The following is a 24,539-nucleotide window of genomic DNA, read 5'->3' as shown; positions in this document are numbered from 1 at the left end:
GTCTTTGCAGTCTAAATATGCAATTGTATATACATCTCCCTTATCCAAAAACAAGATCTTTCTTTAGCAAATCCATGCTGTCCAAAGAGGATGCTGCCACTGTCAACTCAATTCAGAATCTCCATCCTCACTAACCTCTCAAAGATTTTAATCACAGTTCTAGACACATAGATTGTTATATAATTCGAGGCCTCAGTCCTATCACCTCCCGCATGAAGCAGAATAATATTGTATTCTTTCCATTCCTTTGTAACTTGACCCAACTTAAAACTCGTGTTAAGAAAGTGCTTTAAAGCTGTTAACTCCCTACAATATTCCTTCCCTTAAAACATACAGCAATGCATTATGAAGCCCTACTGGCTTACTGACATCACATTTACTCAATTCCTTATGTACCACCTACTTGCTCACCATCACTCCCTCCACCACACTTCCCACTGCATTGAAGTTCTGCATGATATAACATTCACAAGGATTATTATATGGACACCTCCATGGAGTCCAAAGCTCATCGCAGGAGACCCAATCTATCATACCTCTCCTTGAGCCCATTAACAGAAAAAGCACTCACAATTGATTCTGGCAACCCATTCCACTCATTCACCACTCTCCAAGCAAAAACTCAAGTCCTCACACCCTACTGTCCACATCTTTATTCAACTTCTGGGGATGACCCCTTGTTCAGGTCCTTCTAGCGAAATGCTGAAACATTTCCCCTGCATCTATCCTATAAAATCCTTTAAACAACTTAAACGTTTCTATCATATCTCCTCTTTTTCTCCTATCAACCAACTTCTGCAATCCACACACCTACAATCTATCTTCATAGGGAACATTCTAGAGTTCACTCACCATCTTCGTCACTTGCATGCAGGAAGTGATGGATGCATGTGAGTGATGCATGCATCAACTTGGGATCTGAATCTTCACCACCACTTCCTCATTCCTAAGAAACCTAGGAGACCAGACTTGAGCACAATAATCGAGATGTGGATGCATCAAGGCCTTATAAAGAGGAATAACAACTTCCTTATCTCTACTTGTTAATATGTTCTTCAATAGCCAAGTAATCTTATGGGCTACCTTAGCAACCTTAACAACATGTCCTCTAAATTTTAACTCTCTGTGTACCACCACCCCTAAATCTCTAGCTTCATCTATTTCCTGGAGTACAGTACCATCAATGTGATACACAGCTTGTAATCTATTTATCCCGAAATGCATAACTTGACATTACTCAACATTAAACTGACATCCATTAACTTTTGCCCATACCGAGAGCCTATTTAAATCTTCCTGCAAGCTCTCCACATCGCCTTGATTAACTATACCTAATTTTGGTCATGCTCTATAATTTGCTACTGCAGTTTAGAATTATTCTAAATTATTCCTTATGCAAAGGAATAATTTTGCCCTCTTTCCACTCCCATGGAAACTCTACTATAGCTGAGACTTAAATTAAACAGCTTAATCAAAGGCACTGCCAGTTCCCTTACACATTCTCACAAAACCCCTAGCTGATATCCCATCTAATCCCACAGCTATATTTACACTGAGATCCTGCAATATCCTAAGAACCTCCAATTCATCCACCTCTGTTCCCAACATTAGTGTCTGTCACACAGGTTAAAGCAGTAACCTCACTAGGAAGATATGTGCTTGTAAAGTGATCACTCAGTAACTCAACTATTTTTATCTGCTTCTTCTCGTGACCATCATCACTTATTAAGATTAACCTTCCATAGGTATTTTTACTCTTACTGGCCACATAAGGAAAGACCTCTTCAGGATTTCCTTTGGCCTGCTCGGCTAAATTCTTCTCATAATCTGATTTTGCCTTCCTTGCCATGCTGGTCACCTTTCTTGCCTGAGCCTTTTACTCTTAATGAGTTTGCTGGTCATCTTTCTCTTTATATATCCTCCACAGCATTTTCTTCTTCTGCAGCTCGACCTTAATGATATTACTCATCCATGTACCTCCTACCTGATTAACCCTCCTTACCCTAGGTACACAATTTAATACTGCTTCCTCTAGAAGATCCTTAACTATCCCATACACTACTAACATCCTTACCCCGCAGTGTATTATGTCATAGTACAGATTTATGCTTTTTCCTAAGCATGTCATAATCACCTGCCTTGTAGTTCCACAAATACCCCTTCTTGATAGAAAATTCCTCATGTTTTACAATCTCCGAAGTCAAGACTGCATGGTCATTTTCACCAACTGGAGGCAATGTTGTCACCAAATCAATTTTGGAAACTGAGTGGGCCACTTATGTTGCTATAATATTAATTTCCTCCAATCTACTATTCTAGTGCGCCTGGTATTAATGAACATGCATAAGATAACTAACCACTAGGTCTTGATGAATTTCCAGCCATCCCTTAAACTCTAACCCATTCAAATAAGTAGCCTGAGTTGATTCTCCCACCAAATTCCTTCTCCACTTTATTATCAATCTACAATTATCAGATGACATTCCTCTCCCATGAGGGAGGTTTCGAATAATAACCTCCTCACCTCTATTTATCAATATCTTTCTAATAACTGCAGCAATCTATGTTGTCTACACTGATTTTCTATAGTGTTAAATTTCAACTTGTCTGCTCTCACACCTTGATTCCAAATGTATTACACTTCCAAGATATCTTCAATAAAGTAAGGAAGGAATCCTTAGATCAGTAAATGCAGATGAACTAGAAATTATTGGCATAATGTAGCATTCCATTTCTACCTTCCACACTAAAATACTAAAGTTTTAAGCACTTAATGTTGAAATCAGCAGCCAGAATTCCTATTTACCAATGTCATAGAGAGAGAGAGAGAGAGAGAGAGAGAGAGAATGGAAGAGATAATCCCAAGAACAGTAGAACTAGTTTTATCAGACTAGAGTAAATTCCTTCTACATCAGTGGAGAAGGAATTTGGTTGGAGAATCAACTCAGGCTACTTATTTGAATGATTTAGGGTTTAAGAGATGCCTGAAAATCCAAGGTCTAGTGGCTGGTTGTCTTATGCACTTTCATTAATGCCAGATGCATCAGAAATAAAGGCTTTTTTTTTTTTTTTTTTTTTTTTTTTTTTTTTTTTGGCATTGGGGATGGATGGACTCAAACTTATTGCCATAAGCAAGACCTGGTTGACAGGAATAAGAAGCGAGTTTATATGCTAATGATTGTAGATAAAGTGACACTAGGAACTGGGAGGGGGGGGAGAGACAGAGAGAGAGTATGAAAGATGTCAGTATGAAAAATGCAATCAATGGGTTTAAGAATGTTTCTTTGTTTCTTGTGAAGTAGAGGTCTACAAGACAAAATAATAGTTGGGTGCTTCTATATACCAGGTGATCTGAAGAAGACTGATTTGCATAGGTAGATTAACTTTATGTATACAAGAAAAACTATCATTATGGGTGATTTTAACTATAGGAATATAAATTGGAAGGAATGGAAAGAATGCAAGAGGAGGGAAAGAGAATTTATTATTATTATTATTATGGGTATCTCCATGGAGTCAGTACACTCATCACAAGAGACCCAAACTATCAAAACAATATCTATCATACCTCTTCTTGAATTCATTTCAGACAAAGAACTCACAACTGAATCAGACAATGCATTCCACTCATTCACCACCCTCCAGGCGAAAAAAATCATTCTCACACCCTTGTTAACCACACTTTTCCTTAATTTCCAGGAATGACCTCTTGTTCTTCCATCACTATCACACAGCTGAAACATTTCCCCTGCATCGATCTTATAAAAACCTTTTAGTAATTTAAATGTTTCTATCATATCCCCTTTTCTTTGCCTATCAACCAACCTCTGCAACCCACAAGCTCTCAATCTATCAATGTAGGGAGCATTTTTTACATCACTCACTAACTTAGTCACTCTCCTCTGAACTCTCTCCACAACTTCATCTCCAAGGAATCCAGGTGATCAGACCTGAGCACAGTAATCCAAATGTGGACGTATCAATGCTTAATAAAGGGGAATAATAACCTCTTTATCTCTGGATGTTAGTATGTTCCTCAATAACCAAGTAATCTTATATGCAATCTTGGGCACCTTAACAATGTGTCCCCTGAACTTCATCTCCTTATCCACCAACACCCCTAAGTCCCTAGCCTCATCAATCTCTTGGAGTACTGTTCCATCAATGTAGTACACAGCTGGTAATCTTTTACTCCCAAAATGCATAACTTTACACTTTTCCACATTGAACTGACATCCATTACCTTTTGCCCATTTTGTCAGCTTATTTAAATCATCCTGCAAACTCTCAACATCAGCTTGATTTTTTATCAAGCTGATGCATCAGCAGCAAACAACTGAATATCTCCCTTTAAGCCATTTCCTATATCACTTATGTACAAATTAAACAACAATTTATGGAGTTACTGAGGGAAACTTCCTTAAGCACATGACAGAAGGGACTTGCACTACAAGAATATTACATCTGGTTGTAGTATGTGAGAATTTATCTGTTAAATGATGTGACTGTTATGCATCCAATCTGTGAAAGTGATCATGCATTTTTAACTCGGATGATAGAAATCATATGAAAGTTTTGTTTAAAAATGAGTAGATGTGGCACTATAAAACAAGTGAATAAACTGAGAAGGCAGATTGAAGCTGTGAAGATTGAAGAAATTTGAGAAACTGCATGATAGAGGCAATTATCAATGTATAGGAAGTGGTCAAGGAGCATATCAAGGAAGCTTGACTCACTGCATCCCTGTAGTTGAATGAATTGCAAGAAAGTTAAATAGGAAAACAAAACTTTAAAGTAAAGGCTGCATAAAAAGAATATATTATAGAACCAATGCCATGACAAATGTTGGGGTGATGATGACTAGGGCAGGTGCATTATAAAGGACAGGACAGGAGAGTGACCAGTCATGAGGAAGGAAAAAAATCCATCTACAAAAAGAAGTTATCTAACCATGCAAACAGGGGCATGCCAAGGGTATTTGCCGCCCAGTGCAAACTTTTATTGGCCGCCTCTAATACTGCATTGTATAATCCAAATTAGATATTAGCTACATAAAATGCCACCCGGGTGCAGTGCACCCTCGGGTTGGCGTGGCCCTGCATGCAAAAGTCAATTTGGGAATTACTTCACAATGTGGGGAGAAAGAAACAATGACCAAAGAATAACCTCAGCAGACAGTAAAAAGTGATAAATGCAAAAGAAAAAACTGAGTTATTATGTTATCGCATTGATAAAGTATTCATTTCAAATAAACCAGTTCTCTGGCCAAGATGAAACTAAACAAAAGCAGAAACATGAGGTAGAGATATTAAAGATATTGCAAGAATGTGATGCAGACAGCAGCAGGACTGAATGGAATATCAACGAAATAAGTTCAAGGAATATGCAAGTAATGCCACTATATAGTTCTTTAATTTTAGTCTCAATATGGACATAACTCCTAATGATTAGAAAGAAAAAGATAATTTCATTATACAAGGGCAGAAGAAAGATTATTATGTCGGTTATAGACTAATCTATGTCCTAGGTATAGTCATTCAAGTATTTGAGAGATTGGTTAGAAGCCACATCCAGAGGTGGGTAGACAGCATCCTATAGAAGAGGACAATCTGCTAGCAAAATCGTAATTTTATGATGGAGTGACAGAAGAGTTGAATAAAAGAAATAGAAACACAATGATACTGCTGGACTTTGCCAAGGCATTTGACAGGATGCCATATGGGAATTTATTATATAAATCAAAGTGATGGGTATGCAAAAATAAGTTTGTGACAAACAGAAGATTGGTTGACCAAAGATATCAGAAAATGTGTAGAAGGCAGGGGTCTAAGAAAAGGGAGATATCAGGACCTGTACTGTTATTATTAATGTGGGTTAATGACACTCACCTAAAGAGGAATATTCAATTAAACACTGATGATGCAAAAGTAAAAGATATGTATATATCTGATAAGAATACCTGCAGGCTAACTTGAACAAACTAATAATATGGATGTTATGATAGGTTTCACGGTATAAAAGAACACAGATGGTTAAGAAAATAACTATTTATTAACTTAAAAGCCAAATTGATACCAAACTGTATAAAAATTAGGGACAAGTTTCACTCGGCCAAAGCCCAACGTATTTATAAAAGAGCGAGTTTAGCACTATTACGGGAACAGGTATACGCTACTCGCCGAGAACTTTCAAAAATAAATTCCTCGATCAGTGTACTTCGTGATACATTATCTGACATTTTGAACCCGCAGCTATGGGAGATTTTGGATAGAATCTCCGACTCTACAGCCAATAAAGAATTTGCTAAAGTTAAAAACCGACACCAGAAAAAATTTGAAATCCTCCAGCAACGCAATGTTACACAGCGGCCGCATTTTTATCAAGATGGCGTCGTTGTGAACCTATCATCGACAACCTTATCCAAAGAGGCCACCAGTGCATTAAGTCTTGGACACAATTTTGCCGTCACTCCAAAAGATGTGCCTAAAACCAAAATAATGGTTTCCATTGAACGTGGGATTCACGACTTGCCTCCAGCCATAGCCAATAATATTAGGTTAGACGTGGCCAATATCCTTATCCATTCTAAGCCTCCCAAAAATAATATCCCGCATAAAGAAATAAATAGCTCTAAAAGAACTACGCAATAATAACCACATTACAATAACCAAATCAGACAAAGGAAACGCCACTGTAGTTATGGATACAACAGAATATGAAAGCAAAATGCATGCACTACTCCAAGACGGGTCTACATATCAAATCATAGATCGAGATCCCACCAACTCACAAAAGAATAAGGTGTGCAAGTTACTGAACAAAATCACTTCCTGGCCTAAAGAAATTGTCAAAAAACTTAAACCCATACACGTTAAAGCACCCAGAATATATGGTGCTCCAAAAATACACAAACAAGGTACACCTTTACGTCCTATTGTAGATAGTATAAACAGTCCTACATATAAACTAGCCAAACATTTAGCAAAATTACTAACCACTCACACAAACAATTCTCCCTCTTTTGTTAAAAATTCTACCCACCTAAAAAGTATTTTAGAAAACCACACCTTAAATAGTTCAGACCTAATGGTGAGTTTTGATATCACCTCATTATTCACTAATGTACCACTGATTGAAACACTTAACTTACTAAATTCACAATTTCCCCCAGATATATCCCAGCTATTTAAATTCACAGTACAGGCAGGTTATTTTACATGGAAAGGGAAAATATGCAAACAGTTAGATGGGACAGCTATGGGTTCACCTCTTTCTCCCCCCTTAGCCAACTTCTACATAGAAGATCTGGAAAAATTAGCTATTAACACAGCCACTCTCAAACCTAGCCTCTGGCTACGCTATGTTGACGATGTGTTTGCCATTTGGCCACATGGCCCAGACACATTGAATACATTTTTAGTGCACCTAAATAGCCAGCATCCTAAAATCCACTTTACAATGGAATTAGAAGCCAATGACTGCCTGCCTTTCTTGGACACACTGATCACACGTCTTCCAAAAGGTTCCTTATCATTTTCTGTTTACAGAAAACCCACACATACAGGGAGATACTTACACAAACAATCACACCATCACCCTTCTCAACAATATGGTATCTTAAAAACACTAACCCATAGAGCTAGAGCAATCTGTTCCAATGACAGTGCTCTCACTGCTGAACTTTCTCACCTATGTCAAACCTTCTTAAACAATGGTTATAATCCCCGTAAAATAGATAACATACTAAATGCTACCCATAAATCCCCTCTATCCACCACAGAAGACTACAACAAAACAATCACCATCCCATACATTAAAGGCACATCTGAAAAGATATCTAGGATGCTTAACAAACACCAATTATGCACAGTATTTAAACCTTATAAAAAATTAGCAACTCTCATCCGTTCTCCCAAGGACAAATGCACTCCTTTATCACATCCTGGTGTCAATGAAGTGCCTTGTTCTTGCCATCAAGCCTACTACGGACAGACAGGAAGAAATGTGGACATCTGCCTCAATGAACACAAAAAATATATCCGACACTTTCGCTATGGTAAGTCGGGTCTGGCAGACCATGCTCTGGATACCCCTGCACACAGGATCAATTGGAAAGAAACAAAAGTAATACACAGAAGCTTCTACAAGTCAGAGAGGTTGTTCCTGGAATCAACAGACGCCTTGAAACATACCCCAAACCTTAACAAGTATGGCTGTATAAATCTACCAAAGATTTGGGAGACAGTCATCCTAAGACCAAATTAATATTTATTACTTTTATTTTTATCATTTGGACTACTATTTCAAAACTTGGAATTTTTTTTTTTTAACCTAGATGGCGCCATATTAGGACTTTAGTCTTGTGTTGCACGCTGCAATCACTTATACTGTCCCCACTGTTACACCGGATTGTGGTTGTCTTACCTTTGTAACAAACTTTGTGTTGTGTGCTCTGAAGATGCTGGATATAAGACCAGCGAAATATTAGCTTTTAAGTTAATAAATAGTTATTTTCTTAACCATCTGTGTTCTTTTATACCGTGAAACCTATCATAACATGTCTGACGAACACATAAGCCTACCCACGTGATATTATGGATGTCAATGAGTATCAGTGTAATATTAGCCACAATGTTATGCATTATGGATAGAAGTACTGTGTTTTGACCTTCAGTATCCTCTATCTGCAGAGAACTCAGAGAGAGGGAAGGATAACTCAGAGCATTCCTAAGTAATATAATGGGAATTTTCTGCAAGTGATTGATGAAGCTAGAGACCTAGGGGTGAGTGGACAGCAGTGGCGGCTCATACATAAGCAATGCGACTCTCCTTAGGGACTTGACCGGGTACAAGACTCGTATTAAAAAAATATGTCAAGACAGGTGTCAACTCCCTGACACATTCCTTCAGAATATGTGGCGATATATTATCAAGTCCCACAGCTTTATTAACATCTAGTTTGCTCAACTCTCCAATCACCTCTTGTCCACTTACAGTCAGTGTCTCCTCCCCATCATCTACTGCTCTCAATCTCTCCATGAAGTCACATTCACAAGATTGAAAGACCTGTATGAACTGCTCATTAAGTATCTCCACCACACATTCTGCAACAGCTGTCTTTATACCATTTTCTGCAATCAATGTCATCCTTCCATAATCATTCTTTCTTTTGGTGGCTACATATCAAAAGAACTCCTTAGGATTCTTTTTGGCTTCATTAGCTAACTGCTTCTTCATACCTCTCTTTAGCTACCCTCACCAACCAAGTCACCCTCCTTGCCTTGTCTTTGTAGATCTCATGGAATTGGTTATTTCCACTTCTCTTATGCTGCCTTCACAATGCCCTCTTTCTCTGTATCACATGCTTAATCTCTTTATTCATTCATCTCACACCTACTTTATTTAATCTCACCCATGGAATATATTTAGACATTGCATCTACTAGATAGTTTTTGAAAATCCCCCAAGCTGCATTGGTCTCTTTTCTAGCCAACTACTCATTCCATGCTACACCCACAATCTGTCTCCTGAGCTATTCATAATCACCCCCCTCCCTTGTAGTTCCACATATACCCTTTTCTCACAGAGGTCCTCACACTGCTGGCAAAAACCCAGGTAATCACCACATGGTCACTCTCACCAATTGGTGGATGATTTGACACCTCATTTATAATTACATCCTCTGATGAGATGACCAAATCCAAGACCCTCAATCCTTGCGTGCCCTCTGTTACATACTGTCTGAGGTAGTTATCCCTCAAAAACTCAAGAGACTCATTTTCTTTACTTCCAGTTGCTACCTTATCATTCAGTCTATATTGCCATAATTAAAATCACCCATAATGATCACCCTTTTCTTATTTGCTTGGCTAATTTGATTATACATTTCATTATCACCACCACCACCCAAATTTCCTGGTCTATAACAACATCCAACCAAGTATTTGATTCCATTCACCTCTATCTCACCATACTGCCTCAAAAGCACTGCCACTATATCCCTCTTGCATCTCTACTTTGTATGGCCATAACTCTTTCTCTATCATCAATAGCACTCTCCCCTCCCTTGTTACCCTTTCTATCCTCACGAAACACATCATACCCTTCCATCTCTATTCCTGTTAGATGTCGTCCTCTTCTAACCATGTCTCACTTATTCCGACAATCTTTGGGTGAACAGACGCAATTAATGCAACCATTTCATCTGCCTTGTTTCTTATACTTCTAGCATTTGTATACAAACAATGAGCTATGAAACGTTTATTATTGGTGGGTGTTCGTGGTGAACTATTTTTTGTAAATCTTATTTTATTTTGTTAAAATAACATATAATTATTAATTTATTATAGATACAATGCTGAATTATGACGAACGTCACTGTTAAAAATATGAAAAGAATTATATTTTTTCAAATATCATTATATGAAACAAATACACTGAGATCTAACACAGTGCATTTGTTTGCGCTTGTCATTGCTACTGATCCGAAACTTTTATTGTTGGTGTTTGCTCGTGGTGAGGATGAAATATTTTTAATAAAGCAGTTTTTTAATATGTAAATTTATTTATTAATAAATTCCTTACTGATTAAGAAAAAAAAATGTTTTTTTTGTTTTTTTTTTGTATATGCAGCACCCCCACTTAAAATTTTCACCGGCCGCCACTGGCGGACAGTGGGTTAAAGAGTAAAGGCTGCGTTGCTAAGGTAGTTAAGTCTCACACTGGATAATTGCAATGTTGAATAAAATACGTAGGAATAAGAACCATTTAGAAAGAACTGGTACGACTCCATCTAGATTACTAGTATAATGGTCACCTCAGTTCCATAGAAATGAGGAAACAATTGAAAAAATCCAGCAACAGCAGATATCCCAGCATATGGAATTTTGTCGTTTGGATGGAAAAATCAATTTCAATTCCAAGATGTGAAAAAACTTTACAAAGTCTTTTTACCTGAAGGTGAGTAAGCCAGTCTCATATAATTTCGGTACAATATATTAAGAGGAAATGAAGGATAAGAGATTGATCAAAGAAACAAAGTAGTACTTGGATGGGACAATCTAAGAGAAGGAAGATGAGATACCACAGGGCTATCAGTAAACATAATTTAATTTCTATATTAATGACATTAGAGAAGCTTAAAGTTATGCCAACCTCTGTATGGCTAATGCAAAGTTGGGTAGGGTAATAAAGAACAATTTTTATATGGAGGTGGCTAGGTAAATATCTCACATAAATGTTTCACTTATGTTCGATTTTTAGTGTTATAGTACTATGTGCGTGTGTAATGATAAATTCATTAATTAGAAGTACCTTTTTTTTAATATGATAAACTATATATATGTTCGCATTTAGTAATGTATCACATGCGTAATATCATTGGAGATCAGTGGCACATTCAGGATTTACTCTTGTGGGGGGGGGGGGAAGAGTTGAGTAGACGATTTGAGAATAGACACTACGCATTGCATACGACCTATGACTGCATCTGCAGTGATCGCCAATATATGAAACCCGTGATCTCCTCTGGCCTGGTTCGGTCAATGAAGTAGCAGTCGGTCTGCCCGAGCACTACCTCGTTCGTCTTGCGTTCCCGTGATTCCCGAGAGCTATAGGGTATTCCCATCTTATGTGATCACTAATTCATGAGTAGTATAGAAATAGAAGACACGACACAACATACATTTAAAAATAATAATAATTTTAATTAGGAAAAGATTTTTGGAAAATTTTCTAGTATTTTTTTTTTTCCTTTTTCTTTTTCGGGGGCCGCGACCTTTAACCCTCACCCATGGTTGTTATTTATTCCCTTGGAGAATAACACAGAAATATTTATGTACGTTCAGGGGCAGCTCGGAACTGCAGCACACCCAATTTTTCTCGATATATAAATATATTTATTAATTTATTTATATTTGCTTGTAATATTTAATTTTATCATCAACAATCCTATAGAATTCTCTTATTTTGTATAAAAAATAATAATAAAAATCCATCTTGTAGCACTTAGAAGGGCGAAGGACGCTAGCAGCACTGTGTTTACCACAGTGTCATATTCCTAAACGTGCATATGCTTGCGCGCTTAGGAATATGACACTGCGGTAAACACAGTGCATATAATGCGACACTGTCCGTCGCGCAGTTCCACTGTTGTTTATATGCAGTTTGCACCAGTAGTAGAGTGTTGGTAGTGCTTATCGTGTTTACTCCGTCTCTTTGAATATTTGGACATTACAATTAAAGGATTTAATTGTAATGTCCAAAAATTGTAAATCCATTTCTTTAATTACAATTAAAGGAATGGATTTTATTTTTAAGTAATTTTGAATTATACTAAACTGTATAATTTTATCGATAATAAACAATATTTTTTCATGAAACAAAACAAGAAGAATATATTTTATTTTTAAGTAATTTTGAATTATACCAAACTGTATAATTTTCAATAATAAACAATATTTTTTCATGTTTATTTTTGTTTACCATAATTTTGATATTTAATCCAAATACGTATATACCTGTACTTACAGTGTGTATGTATATTTCGAAAGTTGCAGAACCCCCACGATTTCAAGCCACGATAAACATACAGTTATAAATTATTTGGTTTCAGGAGTGCAATAATCGAGAATGATCGAGTGCAATAAAGAGTTATATCTATGCTTTGTAGATTATGAAAAAGCTTTCGATAATGTTAATCACTCTGTTTTATTTGATATTATGCATAAAATAAGAATAGACGGGAAAATTATTAGACTGCTGTTCAGAATATATAAAACTCATTAAAGGTTTAGATTTGAAGGAGAGGATACTGAATGGATCCCCATAACTAAGAGTGTGAGGCAAGGCTGTGGGATATCCGCACTTCTTTTTAATGTCTATAGTGAATGGATGACGATAGAGGCCTTGGAAGACCTGAAAGAAGGAATAAAGATAAATGGACATCTGATAAATAATATAAGATATGCAGATGATATCGTACTCATGAGCGAAACAGAGGAAGGTTTGCAAAGGATTTTGAATAGATTGAACGCGGTTGGAAATTAGAGATATAAAATGAAAATAAACATTCAAAAGTGATGAAGATTTCAAGGAAAGGAAATGATGGCATAGGAAACACTTTGAACGGACAAAGAATAAAGACGGTAAAAAAGCTTTGAATACCTTGGAAGCTGGATAACATATGACAATAGATTAAACTATGAAATTAAGAACAGAATTAAAAAAGTAAAAGCAGCATTTTTCCAAATATACCACATATTAGGAAACAGAAATCTAAACAAAAAAGTAAGAATCCTCAAGACGAGCGTTTCCCAGATTTTTTCTACGACGGAACACTTCACAAATCCTGAAATTTTCACCGAACACCTTGGTTATTTTGTAATGTATTAATAATTAATTATGGCATAATCATAAAAAGTATTAGTACACTTATGTATACTATGTGACATGTTGACAAATATAAAATTATATTTAAATCAGTTATCAACCACTAGACTAATGAAATCTTATAGCATGTTGTAGTTTCCTCAGGCCGACATCATTAAATTAATTTGTGCTGATTTTCATTGACATATCCCATTCTGATCACCAAAAATTTATAATATTATTATAAGTACTTACGAGTGAATGCTGACTTTTTCTCCTTAGTGCTGGTAGTTTTCCCCTCCTTCTATACATCCTGGAGATCGCTTTGTAGGCAGGAGGTGGATGAATCCCAAACACCTTCAATAAGAGATTTCTTAACACCAAAAATTAAACAAAGTCCCTTGACTCTTATTCATATTAAAATTTAAATCTGTAGGCCTATTACTTTTAAAAAATCACGACACTATGGTTTGAAACAAGCACTTTCACTACAATAAGAACTTGCGATGAAAGTATTCAGTATTACTAGATTTGAGATCCGGATACAGACTATCTTGATCTTCAATTTCAGTGGAAAAATTTTCTTTATACTTCCTTGCTGCTTCAGTTTTGAGAACTGAGGATACGCCGCCCATTGTTGTAATCGGCTTGCAGGCACTTTTTATGACCGGCCATAAACAGTAGTATTCCTTTTCCCGAATGTTGAAAGATTTCGATGTGTGAAAATTAACGATTATTCAGGATTATTTCCATGTTTAAAAATATATGGCTTGGTCACTGACATTTGCAACACAGATGTTATTTCGTTCAGTTTTGAGAACAGAGGATACCCCGCCCATTGTTGTAATCGGCTTGCAGGCAATTTTTATGACCGGTCATAAACAGCGGTATTCCCTTTCCCGAATTACTTCCATGTCTAAAAATACACGACTTAGTCACTGACATCACGGAATACTTATTCACTTTGCATGGAACACAATTTGGGAAACCCTGATCAAGACAATGATCTGGAGCATGAGGACATAGGGATGTGAGTCCTGGATGATCAAATAAGGCAATGACTGACCGATTGAATGCGTTTGAAATGTGATGCTTGAGAAAAATGGATCGTATCAGCTAGACTGAAAGAGTGAGTAATGAAGAGGTTCTTAAAATATTCAAGGTGAAAACAGACTATATGGCTAGTATTCGAAGAAGAAAATTAGCGTTTGTAGGACATTTGATGAAGGATTCTTCTGGAGAGCTCCCCGGAATGGTATTGCAGGTGAAGGTGGAGGGAAGGAGAAGAAGGGGATGACCCTGACTAACAATGGAAATGCAACATCAAAGACTTTACGAGCAAGAGTCTTACAGAAGCAAGAGGAAGAGAAGAATGGAAGAGGACTGTTCATCAGCTACAACCCTCTCAAAAGAGATGGCCACAGGATTAGATTAGATTATAAATTAATATATTAATATCCTGCAGGAAAAGCAGTTGATTGTGCAAGATACTGGAGGAGCATCTGAACATATTTGTTGTATATAACGTATATACAGTTTCTGTGCGTTGAGACTTAAGTGCTGTTAAGAATTCATGTAGGAGGTTTAATAGAATATTATCAGCACTGAGAAAGGATTAAAAACAATTTTAATGCATTAGCAGGTGGCTGCTAATGCCCATAGAGGGCGCACCACCTAGATAGGACTTTAGTTTCACTTATTATTGTATTATCTTTGTGTGTATGTTGTTACAAAAGGTTTTTTGTAATCCCTGAAGATGTCTCTGTGACAGAGACGAAATATTGAAAGTATTAAAATTGTTTTTAATCCTTTCTCAGTGCTGATAATATTCCATTAAACCTCCTACATGAATATATAGTTTCTTTTTCCCTTAATATTTTACTTATTACTCCCGGTATAATTTGCCCATTAAATTTAAGCTTTTTTTCATTTGTAATGTATCCTAATTTGCTGTAAATAATGTTGTACCAGTTACTTACTACTGTACCAGTTGTGTTTAGATACGAAATAAATAAAACTGCATTAACAGCAGCCATTTTGTCACTAGGGTTTCGCTGCTTTAAACTTCAGTAATGGGTATGCGCCTTAGTTGTTGAGTTTTAAGTTGTTTTGAGAACAGCTGTCGCTGGATAACAGGAACGCTAGCCAGCAAAGAGTAGGCAAACAGAAAAGGAGAGTCGAAAAGGTTTAATACACTACTGAGTTCAGTTCTCTAACCTCGGAAAAGTTTTATGTGCATCTTTAATTACTCAGCACTGAAGTTAATAATATATCACGCCTTTGTATATGACAAAATTTTGTGTTGAATGAAAGGCAAGTGATATATTACCTTGATGGGCCTGTGTTTCATTCAGGATTTCCATAAGTGCAGGTCACAAAGATACCTCCAAAGATCTCGATCTTGAGCCTCTCTTTTCCATGTTATACCTATAGATTTCATTAATGGGTCTTCCTGGTTTTCTCTTATTCTCGTTTACCAATTAAGTATTCTATATGTCCGTCTGTTATCCTTTAGTCTTGCTATGTGGCATGCACATCTCGTCTTGTTTTCGTATACTGCAGTTACCACATCTTTTACACCTGATTTCTCTCTCTCTCTCAGTTCCGTATTTCTAACATGTTTCATTTTGCTGATGTTACAAATCCTACGTTCTATTGCATCCTGAGTTATCCTGAGAGAGTCTCTTTTTCTTGTCTGGTGTTCCATGGTTCTGATCCGTATGCGGGTGATGGAAGAATGTCACTAAATAATTGTGCCTTCTCAGAGGTATCAAGATTTGGATCAGTAAGTTTGTCTTTTAATTTGTTGAATGATAGCCGTAAGGCTTTCTTTCGTTTTACTAGTTCTTCAGATAAATCGTTATTCATTTTTGTTTGTCCTAAATAATTGTGAGCGTTAACCTGTTCTATAGGGATGTTATTGATACATACGTTGCTGTCACTTGTGAAAACGTTTTTAAACCATTTAGTTTTTTTTAGATTCACATCTAAGCCAATCTCACTACTGTTTGTGTATATGTTTTCTTCCATTTTTTTAGGTCTTTTGCATTTTGAGATAGTAATACTAAATCATCGGTCGGCAAGAATAAGGATTTGTAGCTTTTCGCCAACTATGTTTATTCCTCCCGTTTGGGTCTTTTTTTTTTCTTTTCCAGAATATATTCTCAAGTACTGGTAAATAGGTTTGAGGAGATCACATCGTCTTTGCGGACTAATCTCTTTATATCTATATTTATAGGTTGATCAAATTGGGTCATTTGTGTGGTCAGATGTTTGTTAATTTCTTTTATCATGTGTAAGTAGGATCCACATTTACTTCCAGTAAGGCACGGATGATTGCATTGTGGTCTATGGTATCAAATGCTTTTTTTTTTTCATTTTTAATTAATAAAGTGGAAATACAGAGAGATTCGGTATTCTCTGCATTTTTTTGTTAATTGCATAATGGCCTAGATATGATATATTGTGGAGAAACATTTTCTGAATCATGCTTGTTCTCTGCTGAAGTTGTTTTGGAGAGTACTTTGAATTCTGTTCAGTATTACCCTCTTCATGATTTCATATATGTGGGAGAGTAGACAGATTGGACGATATTTCTATGGCTTCTTTATTCCCTTTCTTGAATAGAAGTATAGTTTTTGAGGTCGTCTATTCCTCTGGAATCTTTCCTTCATTCAAGCACTACGTGAATCTGGTAGCCAACGCTCTGAACATAGCTGGTCCACTTTGTTGGATTTCTTCAGCTTTAACCTGATCAAGTCCTGAGGCTTTACCTTTATTTTTTAAGGGCGTGTTCTATTTAATCAGGAAGTGTATCTTGTATACTGCTTAGTTTCGAAGGATAGGTTCTGTGACTTGGCATTTAGTTACATGAAGGTCATTGTAGAAATTCTGCACAAATCTTCTATCTTTTTTCTGTTAGTAAGTTTTTCCTCTATTGTGATCCTGTAGAGCAGATGGAATTGACTGTCTAAAATTTAAGTTTTCTCCATTGCACTGCTTCTTTCTCTCTCTCTCTCTCTCTGTTTTTGTATACTGAAAGCTTTGTAGTCTTCTGGAATTTCTTTTCCTTAATAACCTACAGATAATTTTGTATTCTAAAATATTTCCTTGGGATATCTTTATTTTTCGCTTTTTCAGTAGCTGTATGGTTTGAGGTGCGAGACGTTTTCTTTTCTTTCTGATTTTTTTTTCTGCACTTATTGAATTTCTCACGTGATATATGTTTCGATGAAATCTGCGGTAAAAGGCCTTGTATTCAAAATCCATTTGGAACTGCTCAATTAATGTATTCCTATGGTTTGAGCAATTATTCTTCATGCCTGCCTCAGAAAATTGAAAGAAAGATGCATTAAGAAAACTGAAAGACTTATTGAAGTATACTGGTCAAGTGAGATCTTGAGCTATTGTATTTAAGTAATTTAAGATAAAATAGATGCCGTAAAGTAAATTTCCATATGGCGAAGTGAAACTGCATAGCATTATACATGTCCTTAAGGATACATGCATTGCATTTATCAGGTTCTAAGGCAATTGATGTGAATCCTTCATTAGCTCAGTCGTGAACTGCCTTCATGCATAAACTTTGCTTGCTCACACTTGAATAAAGGATATAAAGGAAACCAAGAATATAATTTCTTGGCATCTTTAATTTATAGTATAAACAAGTGAAAAAAAAATTTCAACATCTACTTCTAATCCAGAGTATTTTAGTAATAAGGTGTGACACCTTTTGGCTACTTGTATATGGAAATAAAACTTTTGCATTACATCAACCTTGGTATTACTTTTGGGTCAGGCTCCCACTGATACACTTTTATGCGTTGCTTTCCTTGGGATATCAGCTTTTGCTCTTAAGGTTTCTTCTGGATCTAGCTCCTACTGGTGGGGGGTGCTAAAAATTTTGGAGGCATTTTGCTTTGAGAGAGTAACTTGAGTCTCTGAGGATTGGTATTTTCCGGCAGGGCCTCTGTCGGGGTGTGTCGGTGGGTGCTTTTCCCGGGAATATGGAGAGTTATGCTCAGTGGTAAGGTGAGTCTGTCACTAAGTGGAACCAACGCTGAGTTGGACGATCTTTCGGTCACTCGTAGGGAATGGTCTGGCGATCGCCTAATTTTTATCGACGGCTTTACTTATACGGTGAAGTGGTTGCTTTTTCTGGGATATGAGCTTTTGCTCTCTTAAGGTTTCTTCCGGATCTAGCTCCCGCTGAGGGGAACTTAAGATTTTGGAGTAGTTTTGTCTTGAGAAAGTAACTTGAGTCTCTAGGGATTGGCGTTTTCCGGCAGGACCTCCATCGGGGCTGCGTCCGTGGGTGATTTTCCCTGGTATATGAGCGGCTCTGCTCAGTGGTGGGTTACGCCTACCATTGGAAAGAGCCACCAATGAGGATTCTTCTCGCTGGCGGGTTCATCTTGTCACTGAGTGAAATGATCCTTCAGGTCACTCATTGTTGGTTCATCTAAGGGATCCCCGCACTTAGAAACCTGTCTCGGTAGTGGCCTTTTCCATAATGCATAGCATTATACATGGCGGTAAGCATATGTGCCTTGCATTATGGGATACTAAGGCCATTGATGTGAAGTCATTAGTCTCTATATATAAACAACCCAGTCGTGAAGCGACTTCACGCCCAAACTTTGTTTACTTACACTTGGATAAAGGATGAAACCATTTAAAGTGAAACTACCGGTTTCGACCTTTATTGGGGTAGAGCCAGACCAAGAAGTGATACCAAGGTTGAAGTAATGCAGAAGTCATATTTCCATATAGAAGTAGTCAAAAGGTGTCAACTTATTACTAAAATACTATGGATTAGAGAACGATATTTGAAATTAATGTTTGAAAATAAATTATATTCTTGGTTTAATCCTTTATCCAAGTGTAAACAATTTTAGTAGTGGCCCTTCCCATAATGCATTATACATGTCCGCAAGGATATGTACGCTGTATTATGAATACTAAGGCAATTAATGTAAAGTCATTAGCCTTTATATACAAGTATCCCAGTTGTGATGTTACTTCACGCGCAAATTTTTATTTGCTTACACTTGGATATAGGATTAAACCAAGAATATATGTAATTTGTTGGCATCTTTAATTTATAATATGACCGAGTGAAAAAAATTTCAAACATCGTTCACTAATCTGGGGTATTTTGGTAATAAGGTCTCACACTCAAAAGATTGTAGTACCTGGGATACTAAGTTTAGTAATAATAGATACTAATCGCTTTGTTTTTGAAGAAACTCCCTTTACTTGTATAGTGAGAGTTTTTGCTCTCTTAAGGTTTTCTGCCTTGGAAGAGCTTCTGAGTATCTGGGTCCGTTGGGATGGCCTCTATCGAAGTTGCCTCCGTGGATGCTTTTCCCTGGAATATGAGCAGTATGGTGAGCCTGTTGCTGAACAGAGACACTGCTGAGTTAAATTATCGTTCAGGTCGCTCACTGTTGGACGATCTGAGGGATCGCCCAAGTATTTAGGAGACCTCCCTGCACACAAATAAGAACGTGGGAATTCTGCTGAAGTGATCTTGTGGCTGCTTTGGTGGATTCTTTTCCCTGGGTTATGAGCGGCTCTGTTCGTTGGTGGTGTGAGATTGCCATTGAGCATAGCCACTGCTGAGGGTTCCTCTCTGTGTCGGGGGGGGGGGGAGAGAGACTGTCACTGAGTGGAACCACTGCTGAATTAAATGATCCTTTGGGTCACTCATTGTTGGGTAATATGAGGGATTGCCAGTTTTTGGAGACCTCCTTCACTTTTACAAAGGTCGAGACCGGTCTGAGTAGTGGCCCTTTCCATTATGCATAGCATTATTTCATTCAGGAGATAATGAAAGTATTCCGTCATTTTTTAATTACATAGAGAAACTTAAAGATATAGCAAAATGGTTAAAATTTCATTTGCGAGACATCTGCGATACTAAGTTTCAGGGCAGACGGGCGCCACTATAAGGTAGGCGTCGTTTCGAAGTGTTAGTGTGAAGTTTCATTCTTTCTTTAAATTTTTGTAAACGAATTAAGTAATAATAATTAGGTAAGTCAATATAATTGCTGCAAATTTACATATGCTACATAAAAATAGATCACATTTTCTCCCACTAAGATTGTCATGAACGCGCCTTCTTAGGTAGCAAGCGCACTGCTTCTCTCGGCTCAGAGCAACCCTGTGCAACGACCCTATCCCCTAATGTATTTTCTACGGGACCTTAGAGTCTCATTCCGCTGAAGCGCTAGTAGTCGTTTGGCCCAGTTCAACAGGTGCAGAACTCTGTGAAATCGTCGTGTCGCCAATGTAAGTAATTCTAACCAGGTGTAATGTAATATAGGATTTTAAAATTGACAACTATAACGGCCCGTTTCACGGGGATGGTTTCTATTTTGAAATGAAAACAATAAAATTCAGTTACATTTGCTCTGGTTACTGGTGATAAGTAGTACATATCATTTACTACCGCGGTGATTTCGTCGCTGGAGGGCGCTGGAAGTCCTATTCGGGACTATAAAACTATAAATAACTATAATTAAATAATAAATAAAAAATAAATTAAATAAATAAATAACTATAAATAAAACTATAAATATAAAACTATAAACGTAACTATAAAACGGTCCGTTTCATCCCCGTGGCTCAGAGTATGATTCACTTACTCTCGCTAATCGAACAGCATTCGTAAGACAGTGATGAAATAAAGACGAATTATTCGGAGTGTTCTTACATTTGGCGTTTAAAATTTGCTTATTTGTACTTGTAAACAGTTCCTCTTGATAATTATTATTATTAATTATATCATCGATTAACTGTTGTAATTATGGAGTTTTTTTAAAGGTTTTTTTTTTATTTTTCTTCTAATAACTTCAAATATAGAGCTGACCGTTATTATTTTTTTTTTTCTTCAAAAGTTATTTTGTAGCCCCCAAAAATATTATATTATTTATTACTATAAAATTTTTAAACTTAATTTCTTAAATTTCAGTTTATTTTGAAAAATAAATTAAACAAATGGATATGAAGAAAAAGTTATCCGGTGCAAAAAGTCGAAATCGAAAAGCTTCAAAAGAATCACTGTCTCAAAAGCAAGCCGGAGGTCTAAATACTTTTCTTCAAAAAATTAAAAATTCTTCCGATGATAGAGACCAGCAAAACAAACCAGAAATCGATGTTGACGAACCCAGGTCATCAACAAGCTGTTATAATGATGTAATTGGTGAAGAAGAAAGTAAAACGCAGGAATTAAATGAGAAACACTTGGAACGAGTAACTTGACATGAGAGACAAGTCGTTAATTTCTGAAAATTTAGAAGATATAGGCAAATGGCCAAAAATTAATGATAAATTACGAGTAGTTTTAACTCAAAGTAGGTTATGGGACCTAATCAAAAGAAATATATACAATATCCAAGAGATATCAATGGACGTAAATTTAGTGATGTTTATTATAACAGAACAATGGAAAATGGAGAGACCGTTTCGAGAACATGGCTAATTTATTCTGAATCTTTAAATTCTGTTTTCTGCTTTTGTTATATGCTTTTTCATCTATTGAATCTAGCAGTCTCGTAAAAGGGTACAATGATTGGAGAAATTTATCTAAAACTTTACATACACATGAAACAAGTTCAATTCATATGAAAAACTTCTTAAAATGGAAAGAATTGAATAAAAATTTAAAAAACAAAAGTACTATCGACTGTCAAGAGCAAGTTATGTACGATATGGAGAAGAAACATGGGATAAATGTTTTAATAAGGTTAATAGAAATAATAAAATTCCTTGGCGGTCAATTAGCATTTCGAGGATCATCAGATAAATTATATAACAAAAATAATGGAAACTTTTTAAAATTAGTGGAATTATTTACTAAATTTGATCCTGTTATGGAAAATCATATTGAAAGAGTCCTTCGAAAAAACAACCAGCATACACTATTTGAGTAAGGATAGTCAAAATGAAATAATAGAAATGTCGGGTAATGCAATAAGGAATAAAATCTTACTATCAATTCGAGAATCCAAATAATATTCGATAATTTTGGACTGCACACCTGATGCTAGTAAAACAGAACAGATGACTATTATTATACGCTTTGTTTCCTGTACTAATGAAGTAGTCGAAATCAATGAAAACTTTTTAGGTTTTGTAAGTGTTGATGAATCTATAGGCCGCGGTTTATTCGAGACAATAACTGGACAACTGACCAAGTGGAACATTCCTATTGAAGACATGCGAGGCCAGAGTTATGATAATGGAGCAAATATAAAGGGAAAGAGAAATGGGCTTCAAAATTTACTTCTAAGTAAAAATCCTCGGCTTTCTACGTTTTATGTGCTGCACGCTCTCACTTTAATGATCAAATACAGCAAAAGTAAATGCAGATACAATTAGTTTTTTTGGTACTGTACAAGAAATATATAATTTTTTTTTCATCATCTCCAAAGCGTTGGACAATTCTTTTGAAATTTATATCAAATATAACATTAAAACAGCCATCGGAAACTCGTTGGGAAAGCAAAGTTAAAACAATTCGGCTTCTACGTTATTGGGAGAAATTTATGACGCGCTTTTTGAATTTTTAAATAATGATAACTTCAATAAAGAAATTCAAAATGAAGCACAAGTTTTATGTCTTAAAATCAAAGACTATAAATTCATCTGCTCTTTAATAATTTGGCACGATTTACTTAACAGAATAAATCCAATTCGTAAAGCTCTTCAGGATAAAAATATGAATATATCACTAGTCTTAAGATCCATTGGAAATTTAAAAAAATTCATATCAGAATATCGATCAGATACAAATTATAAAAAAGTTCTAGAAATAGCAAAACAACTAAGTGAAGACGTGGATGGAGAAACAGTTTAAATCTGTAATAGAAGTTCGATAACGGAAGAAAAAACGTCAGTTTCAATATGAACATCCTGATGAACAGCCATAAACACCAGAAGATAAATTTAAAGTCAACGTGTTTTATACACTTTTGGATACTGCATGGACTTCGTTAAACGAACGTTTTGAACAACTTAAAACTCACGTTGATAATTTTAGTTTTTTATATAGACTTTTCCAAATTAATAATGAGGAGTTAAGAAAAAACTGCGACGACTTAGAAATTCTTTTGAAAGATGGTAACAATAAAGATATAAATGCCATGGAACTCTTTGACGAGATAATGCTAGATGCTAATGTTTCGAAAATCTATAAGATACAATCTTATAGATTTTCGAAACGATATTTCAAAATTGAAAATCCTCTTGATATTCTTAAATATATTGTGTCGAATAATTAATCTTTTCCGAATTTTCAATTGTTTTAAGAATATTATTAACTATACCTGTTAGTATAGCAAGTGGTGAGCGTTCATTTTCGAAACTTAAATTAATTAAGACTTATTTAAGAACAAGTATGTTACAAACAAGGCTTGAAAGTCTAGCATTAATAGCTATTGAAAATGAAATATGTGAAAACTTAGACATTAATAATATTATAGATAATTTTGTTAATATCAAAACTAGGAAATTTAAATTTTAATTAATAAAATGTTTTCAAGAACAAATGTGTAATTTAATTTCTTTCTTTTAATTTAATTTCTTTCTTGTAAATTCTTTCCACATGATTATGACAAAAATAAAAATAAATAAATTGCCATTTGTTTGGGGGTGCCCATTTCAGCTTTGCAGGTGGGCGAAGTTTAGCCTAGTGTCGGCCCTGGCTATAAGCAACCCCCATAAACATGCCAAATGAAAGGTCATATTACCAATCCTAACTATTGTTTATTTCTGCATATTCATATATATTCTGTAGTCAGTTTTTTATCTTGAAGGGATAAAAACTTGAGCTTCTTCCATGGAAAACCGTACTATTAGGGTTTTCCAATTAGTTCAATTAAGGTTATCTAATTACTTATAAATTTTACAATTAATTATAACATTACCCTTTGACTCCTGTTGCCAAGATCTCTGTATGAGCAGATAATGTTTCTGCAATTGTATTCATAGAATACATGCCTACAGGTGTATTGTACTGGCTGTGTATTAATGCAGTAACCTTATCACCTGTGAAAGGTTTAGCTGACACATTTTGTGAACTGCTTATAGTCTCCTGTAAATTAAAAAAATAATAATAAATAAAATTAACAGTGAAATAGCATCAAAACTGTATGATATGCTTTTAA

The 24,539-nt window shown here is 35.8% G+C and overlaps 1 protein-coding gene across 1 annotated transcript in view; it reads right to left on the bottom strand.

Moving 5' to 3' along the window:
• LOC150104300 (uncharacterized) overlaps window positions 1-24,539 on the bottom strand; it is a 346,794-nt gene that overhangs the window by 251,471 nt on the left and 70,784 nt on the right. Inside the window, exon 4 of the mRNA XM_090396282.1 lies at window positions 24,300-24,466. Within this exon, the coding sequence (XP_090252408.1) occupies window positions 24,300-24,466 (167 nt within the window). The remainder of the gene's footprint in view (window positions 1-24,299; window positions 24,467-24,539) is intronic.

This window comes from Typopeltis vanoorti, chromosome 8 (genome assembly GCF_054136105.1).
Source record: "Typopeltis vanoorti isolate ZY-2024b chromosome 8, IOZ_Tvanoo_1.0, whole genome shotgun sequence".
Lineage (NCBI taxonomy): Eukaryota > Metazoa > Arthropoda > Arachnida > Uropygi > Thelyphonidae > Typopeltis > Typopeltis vanoorti.
The sequence above is the reverse complement of the archived record's forward strand: the minus strand, read 5'-3'. Positions and strand labels throughout refer to the sequence as shown.